Source organism: Oncorhynchus keta, chromosome 10 (assembly GCF_023373465.1).
Source record: "Oncorhynchus keta strain PuntledgeMale-10-30-2019 chromosome 10, Oket_V2, whole genome shotgun sequence".
Lineage (NCBI taxonomy): Eukaryota > Metazoa > Chordata > Actinopteri > Salmoniformes > Salmonidae > Oncorhynchus > Oncorhynchus keta.
This window is the reverse complement of record NC_068430.1, coordinates 37401502-37412901: the sequence shown is the minus strand read 5'-3', so window position 1 is coordinate 37412901 and position 11400 is coordinate 37401502. Positions and strand designations below refer to the sequence as shown.

General features: G+C 43.3%; 1 protein-coding gene across 1 annotated transcript in view; it reads right to left on the bottom strand.

The window, feature by feature from the left end:
* LOC127932216 (tubulin monoglycylase TTLL3-like) overlaps positions 1–8720 on the bottom strand; it is a 16931-nt gene extending 8211 nt beyond the window's left edge. The window contains exons 1-4 of the mRNA XM_052526953.1: positions 8589–8720; positions 6301–6373; positions 855–946; positions 110–275 (exon numbers count right to left, since the gene is read on the bottom strand). Coding sequence (XP_052382913.1) covers positions 110–275; positions 855–946; positions 6301–6316 — 274 coding nt within the window. The 5' untranslated portion in view covers positions 6317–6373; positions 8589–8720. The remainder of the gene's footprint in view (positions 1–109; positions 276–854; positions 947–6300; positions 6374–8588) is intronic.
* Between the last annotated feature and the right edge of the window lie 2680 nt (positions 8721–11400).

The window sequence follows — 11400 nt, the reverse complement described above, 5'->3', positions numbered from 1 at the left end:
TCACAAGCGCTAGTTTCTTCCTTGAAAGTTTCCTTGCCACTGTCTGATTTTGGGTTGACAAATGTATTCAAACCTAATGTGCTTGCCCAATGAAGAGCTTCCGTCTTACCGTTGTCATCATTACTGTCATCCCCATCCTCACCATCCTCTTCACCATGACAACGGCCTGCTGGTTTTGGGGCGGGGTGTGGCAGTCGACGCTCCACCCAACCTCTGGCCTGCAAGGCAGCACGGATCACAGGATAGGGGCCCTGTACAGAGAAAACCCTCCGCAGCTGAGAGAGAGCGAGAGGGTAGGAAAGTGTCTTTAGGTCAGTTGGTCTGCAGCCCTGGTCCAGGAGAGCTGCAGTGTATGAAATCATTTTCCTCTAGCCTATGGATCAGGTGTGAATCAGGTGCCTTAGTGCTTGGCTGGAGCCAAACCCTGCATACCCTGTCTCTCTTCAGTGTGGCCAGGGTTGGTGACCACTGCTGTAGGCAATGTGTTGGTTGTGGTGTGTCTGCTGTTGACCCAGACAGTGGTTGTGTGGAGAGAAGAGGGAGAAAGAGACCAGGGGCATCATGCACCCCAAAAGAGTATGTGAGGATGGCTGAGGGGCTTCTCCGCTAAAATCTGGGTACATTTTTTAAAGGAATGGGAGTCTTATTCAATACATTTAGTTTGCCAGCAGCATACCACCATACATCCCACTGCCAGCCTGCAAGATAGTTAGACAAGCTAGCTACTTTAACTTGATTGATAGCCTGAAATGGCTTCTTGGTAGCTAGTTACGAGGTTGGGAGATTGGGAACCTAACTTTGTGGCCCTGTGCTCCATCTGGGCATGGCGCCTCTGAGAGCGACAACTGTCTTACCTGGACAGCCTTCTCCACCAGAGCCTTGGCAGTCTTCAGCCTGTCTGGGTTTATCTCTGGCAGGTTAAACGGACTGCAACGCACCCTCCCCTCTATGGGGGAAAACATACATTTAGTATACAGTATGGTGTCAGTGGCGTACCGCAGTTTGGCGGGGCCCCTCGCAACGTCTGAGAGAAAATGTTGCTGTTTTATTGTCAGTAGTACTATAAAAAAGTATTAAAAACTCAAGTAAAACAAAACACGACAAATAGAAATAAGAAGAACACAAGAAAGTAAGTAAGCTATATACAGGGTCTGTTCCAGGGTCAATGCCAATGCCATATTTACAATGTGCAGGGATACTAGAGTGGTAGGATTAGATATGTATAGGGTGAGGTGACTAGGCATCAGGATATACTGTATGATAAACAGAATAGCAGCAGGGCATATGATAATTGTAGGTCAATGTGTACATGCGTGTGTGTAGAGTCAGTATGAATGTGTGTGCGTGTTGTGTGTGTGAGCAAAATAGGTGTGTGTGTGTGATCAGACCTCCCCAATAACCCATCATTATGACCCTGACAACACACTCCGAACAGAAGGACTTTCCTCCGACTGTTCATGTTTGCCTCCCCACGAAGGAATCAATTCATAGATGGCACAAGGTACTTACTGAGAAATGCCCTCTTGGAGGCACTCACACCAAATACATGTACCACCTGTTGGTGAGTGTGACGAGGCCATGTTCCCACTATCGTCCAGCCTTGCCACCACATCGCTCCTCCTTCAGCACCAGCCCAGGCCAATGAAAATACTCTCTACCACCCCCTTCTCCCTCTCCATCTCTCTCCCCTTTCCTCGCTCTATACCTATACCTATCCCTCTCACAGAAACAGACCAGAACCAGGAGCCATTCTTCACCACACCAGAAGAGGTGAGGATGAAGGACCAAAGCTCTAGACCTACACACGGAGCGAGCATGCCACAGGCGAGTACCATCACTTACCTCCGGTTCTTGAGTGTCTGCTGGCTCCTCAGGTTGTCCTTCCTCCCCTCTGCAGACCCAGATCCCGACCCAGCACCAACCCAGTACCCATTTTGCAACACAAGCCCCAGCTCCAGATGAGGCGTGGAGGAAGAACCAAAGATCAAACCTTCACCCGGAGCGAGCAGGTCACAGGGGAGTATCACCATTGACCTCTGGATCTAGGGCTCCCTTGTGTGTCTGCTGGCTCCTCAGGTTGTCCTTCCTCCCCTCTACAAATCCAGATCCAGACCCAGAACCTGCAGCAGCCCTGGTTCCCGCTTCCCGGTCCCTTGTCCCAACACCAGACCCAGCATCAACCCATGGTATCAAGTCCGAGCCACAGCAATAGCACGGATCCCAGTTTCTAGTTCCAGCACCAACCCCTCTCGTAGCATAGCCTCCGATTCGGGTTGACCATTTCCCAACGGAGAACATCACAGGTACTTCCTGTTTAAGCTTCTGCTTGTACAGTATAGAGTTAGGATCTGATTTGCCGAAAGGGGAGACGAGGGAGGGCCTTTGTATGCTTGCTTGTGGTTAGAGTAACAGTGTTTTTTATCACTCCTAGTGATGAAAGAATCATGTCGATGGAAGTTGGGTGTTACATGTCTTAATGAAGTGGAATTAAAATCACTGGCAACAAGAAAAGCAGCCTCCGGGTTGATGGTTTCCTGCTTGTTCATAGCCTCGTACAGTTCGTTAAGTGTCAGCTTGTTTTTTTCTTGTCCTAAGGAGGACTATATACTGTAGTCATGATAACAGATGAAAGCTCTCTGGATAGGTAGAAGGGTCAGCATTTGACCATCGGGTATTCCAAGACAGGTGAATAATGGATAGGGACTTCCACTGCACGAGAGTCAGCACCCTATTTGCTGTTGCTGAAGAAGCATACCCCTTGTTATAGGTTATGTTTTCCATGTGTGTTTTGAGGTTGGACAATAGCATGTATAGCATGTTTTTTTATTTAACTAGGAAAGTCAGTTAAGAACATTTTTTAAATTTACAATGACGGCCTAACACCGGACGACGCTTGGCCAATTGTGTGTCACCCTATGGGACTCCCGATCACAGCCGGTTGTGATGCAGCCCGGGATCAAACCAGGGTCTGTAGTAACGCCTCAAGGACGGAGATGTAGTGCCTTAAACCGCAACGCCACTTGGGAGTCTCGTTAGCACATATTCAATCAATCCCTATACCAGTCTGCTGTTCCCACATGCTTCAAGAGGGCCACCATTGTTCCTGTTCCCAAGAAAGCTAAGGTAACTGAGCAAAACAACTACCAAATAGGCCCACCATAGTACCCTCCAAGCTCTGTTCATCACAGCTCGGTTCAACACCGAGACCCTGGGTCTCGACCCCGCCCTGTGCAACTGGGTACTGGACTTCCTGACGGGCCGCCCCCAGGTGGTGAGGGTAGGCAACAACATCTCCTCCCTGCTGATCCTCAACACTGGGGCCCCACAAGGGTGCGTTCTGAGCCCTCTCCTGTACTCCCTGTTCACCCACGACTGCAAGGCCACGCACGCCTCCAACTCAATCATCAAGTTTGCGGACGACACAACAGTGGTAGGCTTGATTACCAACAACGACAAGACGGCCTATAGGGAGGAGGTGAGGGCCCTGGAGTGTGGTGTCAGGAAAATAACCTCACACTCAACGTCAACAAAACTAAGGAGATGATTGTGGACTTCAGGAAACAGCAGAGGGAACACCCCCTATCCATATCGATGGAACAGTAGTGGAGAGGGTAGCAAGTTTTAAGTTCCTCGGCATACACATCACAGACAGACTGAATTGGTCCACTCACACAGACAGCATCGTGAAGAAGGCGCAGCAGCGCCTCTTCAACCTCAGGAGGCTGAAGAAATTTGGCTTGTCACCAAAAGCACTCACAAACTTCTACAGATGCACAATCGAGAGCATCCTGGCGGGCTGTATCACCGCCTGGTACGGCAACTGCTCCGCCCTCAACCGTAAGGCTCTCCAGAGGGTAGTAAGGTCTGCACAACGCATCACCGGGGCAAACTACCTGCCCTCCAGGACACCTACACCACCCGATGTTACAGGAAGGCCATAAAGATCATCAAGGACATCAACCACCCGAGCCACTGCCTGTTCACCCCGCTATCATCCAGAAGGCGAGGTCAGTACAGGTGCATCAAAGCTGGGACCGAGAGACTGAAAAACAGCTTCTATCTCAAGGCCATCAGACTGTTAAACAGCCACCACTAACATTGAGTGGCTGCTGCTGACACTGACACTGACTCAACTCCAGCCACTTTAACAATGGGAATTGATGGGAAATTATGTAAATATATCACTAGCCACTTTAAACAATGCTACCTTATATAATGTTACTTACCCTACATTATTCATCTCATATGCATACGTATATACTGTACTCTATATCATCGACTGCATCCTTATGTAATACATGTATCACTAGCCACTTTAACTATGCCACTTTGTTTACATACTCATCTCATATGTATATACTGTACTCGATACCATCTACTGTATCTTGCCTATGCTGCGCTGTACCATCACTCATTCATATATCCTTATGTACATATTCTTTATCCCCTTACACTGTGTATAAGACAGTAGTTTTGGAATTGTTAGTTAGATTACTTGTTGGTTATTACTGCATTGTCGGAACTAGAAGCACAAGCATTTCGCTACACTCGCATTAACATCTGCTAACCATGTGTATGTGACAAATACAATTTGATTTGATGATTTGCACCGATTGATGTCACCTCGTTAGTGATCGGCAGTGTTGAGGATGTCAGCAATCCCAGCATGGTTGATCTGACCAAGACATTTATGGGTGATCCTGATTTCGCTAAACCTCCTGAGTTGACCTCTCCTTTGAAAACCACAAAGGTGAGCGAGTTTGTAGGACCACTGAAGGAAGAGAGTGTTCCTACAGCTGACACTTCGATGTCTAGGAAGCAACTGATTGCTGAACGGAGTAAAGATGTTTCCCTCTCTCCTCTTTTTGCTGAGATACGTCCAGAGGAGTTTGAGAAAGTTCATGTGGGCTACTTTGACAGAGATGGTGTTTTAATGAGGAAATGGCATTCTCGCACCACTTCTGAGCATGACGATTGGCCCAGTGTATCTCAAATTGTCATTCCAGTTATACTTCAACTTGAGATACTGAGGTTGGCTCACGATGGTAGTATAGCAGGCCATCTTTGGGTCAACAGGGCGTATGACCGTATCTTGCGTAACATCTTTTGGCCTGGTCTGAAACAGGATGTTGTGGCTTACTGTAAATCCTGTCGAGTTTGCCAGTGGACGGATAAACCTAACCAAGCTGTGCCGGTTGCACCTATACAGCCTATTCCTGGTTTTGACTAACCTTTCAGAAGGGTTCTGGTGGATTGTGTTGATCCTTTGCCCAAAGCAAAGAGTTGTAACCAGTTTCTCTTAACCATTATGTGTGCTGCCACTCGTTTCCCAAAGACCATTCCACTGAGGAAAATCACGGGAGGAAAGCTACTACGGATTTTGCAGGAGTTTCCCCTTGAAGTCAGACATGTCCGTGGTAAGGACAACTTGGTAGCTGATTGTTTTTCAAGGGTGAGCAGTCAATTGGTTTTGTGTTTTGCGTTTAGCCAGTGTGTTGCCCTGGCTCACAATTTAGTTTGCCTGAATGTTTTGTCGTTTTGGAGAGGAGTTTGGTTTTGGTTGCACTCATTCCAAGGGGATGAGAGTTATAGAAGCGTTAGTGAGCTTCTCAAAACTTGTGTTTTAGGCATCTATTAAAATAATATAAAAGACTGTCATTTAAAAAAAAATTAAAATAAAATATATATTTGCAAAAAAAGTGTTTCGTCTTCATTGGAGAAGGTGACACATTTAAGTAATTTATAATTACAGTACTTTACTGAAGGTTTTGTTATAAATGTACAGTCATTTGTTACAGTGCATGTTACAGAAAAGCAGAGTATATTGCAGTTTACAAGAGTCCCGTTGATAGCAAATCCACAAAGGGACTTCATCCATTTTATTATCAATAGACTGTACATTGGCCAATAGAATGTGACCGGTTTCCCCTTCACCTTTTTTCACCAGCGTTTCCTCTTGGATAGCCTGAAAAATGTGTTGTAATTACACAAAGAGCCCGGGGCAGAGCATAAGTCGAAGCTGGAATTGAGGTCGATCTGATGTTTAAAAGTTCTTGTTGATCATAAGAAATGATAGAGGATATATTTAGTGCAAAAAAAGTAAAGATAAACACCAAAATTATAACTAAATAGCAAAGTGGCAGCCATACAGTATGCCGCCAACAGTGTGTGTGTGTGTGTGTGTGTGTGTGTGTGTGTGTGTGTGTGTGTGTGTGTGTGTGTGTGTGTGTGTGTGTGTGTGTGTGTGTGTGTGTGTGTGTGTGTGTGTGTGTGTGTGTGTGTGTGTGTGTGTGTTCTTACGAGGCATGTGCTGCATGCTGCTCTCAAGGTTGGCTAAAATCTGTCACTCTGGTGTCCCCTTCTCTCTGGTCATCTAAGGAGAGAATAGATAATCATCATGCTGTAGTTAGCCTACTATCAGCCAATAGGTCTGGACCTTTATGGCACAGGCAACCGCAAGCTCCGCTCCAACTGTTACTCCTAAATCACCTAAGTGTTACCTAGTGTTGATTTTTCAGTGTAACATTTATAGTGTTGATTCTGGTGTTAAATTAACACTCATTGGTGTAAATGAACCCAAGTGCTGGTGTTAATAACCAGTGTTAAACCAAAACCATGGCATCATTACCATATTTCCCAGCATTCTCTATTGCAGGTTGATTTTTAGAATTGTTTTTGCATTGACGGTTGAATTAATCTTATGCTACTCAAATAAATAACAAACTAAAACGATCTGTTAATTGGACTTGTTGCACCCATTACTAAAATGTTTGTTTCAGTACAAATGGTTTAGGTAGTCTCATCATTTATCTTCCCAAACCCGGCAATCATTCTGAATGCAGGTTGCGGCTGGATTCCAATAAGAGTCACACATCCCTTCACAGTTAATTACAATGTGACTTGCAGGCTTGAAAACCTCTAATGTCAGGCCACCTCAATAGGGTAACATTCAGTTCTCAAAGTAGGGTCCTAAAAATGTGTTATACTGTTATTTGATTAATGATACCATGTTTATTTAGGAGCTCACTTTGTGAAGGCCACAAATCAGATGCAACAATCATGTCTCTTTCACTAACAAATACAGTCTTGGGTTGTAACTACAAATCACTCGAACAGCAAGGCACTCTGGGAAATATGGAAGTAAGGCTTTACACTAAGCAGTGTGTTAATTTAACACTGAAAACTGTAGACCCGTATAGACACTGGACCAGTATTCAAATTAACAGAATCTGTGTTTATTTAACACTGGAGAATTTGCTGTGTATGTATACACAAAAAAATTATATACTTTTGTTTGTAAAGTAACTTACTGGCAGCCAATTACCTGTAAATTACAGTAAAGAAAGTGTGTTACCGTAAATTATAAATACATTTTGGTTTACCAGTACATTACTGTAAAGTTTCTAACATACTGGACTTTTTCCCCAGCAATTTACAGTAAATGCCAGTAAATGACCGTAAAAACAACAGGATTTATTTACAGTGTAGACTAAGCAGTCACTTCACAGAGTGAAGCCGACAGTGAAGGCAACTGCCGACTGATTGATCTACAAATCACCTTGCATCATAAATAACTACTTATAAATATTTATAGATCAGTCAGTCACCATTTACCCACAATGCATCATGAATTGTACACTTTCAAACACAGCCACATGTTCTGCTGTTAGCTGTCTGTATGGCAGGTTCTCTTAAAATGACACAGCAAGTGGGTAGTGATCTGGGTCAGGTGGTTGTTAATCTGTGGCGAGCCGAAACATACACTGTCACCTGTTTTGCCAAACCCCCACCCACCCATCCACTCTGGAGTTACATATACACCCTCCCACATGCAGGCTTTTCACAGACTGTGGTCATGTTCACCAAATAAACACATGCACACAAAACACAGGGCAGAAATCTCAATGCCCAATGTTGACATGTAATTATTCTTACCTAGTTACAGCTACCTCGTCACCAAGCCCACTCAATAATAGAGATTAAATATGTATTGTCACATCCGACGCTAGACAAGTCTACAATAATTAGTTGATTATCAGGAATGAAAAGACACTCACAATATCCTCTCTCCCAATGAGCAATGAAGTGCAGTAATCTGTATAGTCTACAGTCAGACAGTGAGTAGCCTATGGGCAATTCCATGGTAACGGAATTATGCTGCATGCCAAACAAAAACCATTGATTGTAAAGTATATCAGTACTACTTTGAACAATTTCCACAGTAAATCAAAAAAATATATAATTTACTGGAAAAAAGTTTGGTAACAGAATTATGTTAAAATCTCCCTCATTTGTATTCTGTTACCAAATGTTGTAGCTGCATAGTCATTCCTGTAAATGTGTTTTAGTACAATATCCTGGGAAACTTTGTTTTTTTATTTAGTATACATTTTATAGGGAAAAATAGGAATCTCAGTATAATTCCATTACCATGCAATATGGAAAATACAAACATTCCCAGGCAATTAGTTGAATACAGATAATGGGGTTATTAAACACATGCCAAATCTATTACCAATACAAAAATATCTGTATCTAAGCTTCAAACATCATGCTCACAGTCATTTCTGCACTCACTGTGAACTTACCTGTCCCCCCATGGTGCTTTTATTCCCCCAGCTGCCTCTTGCACCATTTTGCTTCCTTTTGACTGCCGTGACCCAACTGCTACCTGCGCAATCCTGCCTCCTCCCTCAAGTTCCTACACACTGGGAGAATCTCAATTGCAGAATGCTTGTGTCCTTCCTGCTCTCGACTCACCTCTTCTCAAAACCCATTGGAGGTGATGGTCAGTAGGGCGGGACCTCTGGCTTTCTCATCCAATGGGTTGGAGAAGAAGGCGAGGAGATATGGAAGGTCCAAAACCTGCCATAATTAAATAAATAAATAAATGCACACATAAATAGATAAATTAAACCATAAATCAACACATAATTAAATGAGCAAGGAAATTAAAAAATACAGATAAAAATGTATACATTTTATGTATTTAATTATTATCTATGTATTTATTCATTTTATGTATATATTTATTCATTCATTTATTTCTGTATTTCCTCCTCCAATATGATAATGGGGGGGGTGTCAATCAAACTCATGTGGGGGGTATCTAACACACCAATGGTAGATCAATGTCATGGTGTAGTTGCTCATTGCTTTTGCACCTATGTGAAGCTAGCCACAATAATGATTAGCCATAATAGTAGAATTTGTGGTTCGCCTTCAAAATCAAAGTCCCATATTGAAACGGATGCAAGCAGATACGAATAGTGGGTATTAACATTCATATTGCAATGGTACAGCTTTAGCTATGGATCTTGGGTCCATGAAATGAGGTATCAATCCAGAACACAACTGTGAGGTGTTTACACAAATATTAGCGTTGTGGCTCTTTTTGTAGGACTTTGTCAGCACTGGGGAAAGCGTCATATTAGCTCACCAGTCAACTTACTGTGTAGTGAACATTCATATTGCAATGTACAGCCTTACCTATGGATCTTGGGGCCATGAAATGGAGTATCAGCCTACTCAGTGACACTTAGAGATCACAACTATGAGGAGTTTATAAATATTTGTGTTGTAGCTCATATTGCAGGACTTTAACTGCGGGCGGCAGGTAACCTAGAGGTTAAGAGTGTTGGGCCAGTACCAAAATGTGGCTGGTTCTATTCCCCGAGCCGACTAAGGGAAAAATATGTTGGTGCTGTTGAGCAAGGTACTTAACTGTAATTGTTCTGGATTAGAGTATCTGCTAAATGACTCAAATGGAAATGACCTCATCAGTCTGTCTATTGTGCGTATTTGACATTCATATTGTAATATACAGCCTTACATATGGATCTTGGGTCCATGAAATTGGGTATCAACCTACTCAGTGACACCCACAGAACACAACTGTGAAGAGTTTACACAAATTTTAAGGTCGTAACTCTTTGGACTTTGACACTACTTTGAAATGAGCCACATTAGCTCACCAGTCAATAGGTTGAATAGTGAGGTGATTTCCCACAGTCAAAGTCCTGCAATGAGCTACTAAGCTAATATTTGTGTAAACTCTTCGCAGTTGTGTTCTGTGGTGTCACTGAGTAGGCTGTTACCCCATTTTATGGACCTAAGATACTTAGGTCAGGCTATACTTTGCAATATAATTGTTCAGTATGCACCGATGACACAACGGTGGTAGGCTTGATCACTGACAACAACGAGCCAGACTATTGGTGCCAGGGCAGCAACCTGGAATACAGGAAACAGAGGGCAGAACACGCCCCCATTCAAATCGACAGCTAGTGGAGCGCGTCGAGAGCTCGGTGTCCACAGCACTAAGGGCCTATCATGGTTCAAACACACCAACACTGTCCTGAGGAGGGCATGACAATCGCTATTACCCCTCCGGAGGCTGAAAGGATTTGGCATGGGCCCTCATGATGTTAAAAAGTTCTACAGCTGCCAGTCGCGGCGCGTGAGTAAAAATCACAGGGTAGCCATTTCACAAGAAAAAGCCATATTACAACATATGTGTTGTGATAATAGCGTTTTTTGCTCTATAACCTGTTAGTTCATATGCCTTGACACCAAGACATATAGGCCTAATGCCGAGACAATAAGAAGACACAGTGGCAGAATAAATTCAACCACACATTTGTTTCATTACAAAACTGGAGAGCAACAACTGTCTGTTGAAGTCAACAAAACATACTGCATGTAACAAACATGACCTACAGCATAATAAGGCAATGTAATGTTTCCAACATTTTCCAACATTTTTAGTTACTGCAAAGCGCAATGAAAACAGGAGCTGCCTCCACTAGCAGCACCATTTCAACTTCAACATCATCTAATCACCTATGCTTAGTGTAATACAGTGACAACTAAAAGATACCAAAAACTATTTAGTCCAATCAACGTAAGATAAATATGATGTGGCTGTCCATGGTACTGATTTCTGTGTGTGTGCGTGCATGCAAGTTGAAAAAACATGTTTACTCACCAATGCCTTCCTCCTCTTCCATGTTGCCTAATAATGTACATTTTGTCATGAAGTACATTTTATTTTTATTTTTGTTGTCCTAGAATTCCTGGCTAAAATACTTGTTTGCTAGTCGCCAGACTAACTTCCTTTCATGGGAAAAGATGTGCCAGGCCAGCTAGTTAACATTAGCAAACTACATCAAGATACATTGTTGAACTTCCATTCTCTCAGGTCAAGGGCACAATGTATGAATTTATGGTTGGATCAGAATTGCCGTTATAATCATTGGCCAGTACAGAGATTTAAGTAAAACCACAAGTACAAATCCCTATCTCCATCCGTGGCTAATTTAGGAAAGGGATGATTTTAGCTAGCTGGCTAGCCACCGGAGGACAACACAAGATGTTTTCTGTTAATAATGACGTTTGGTT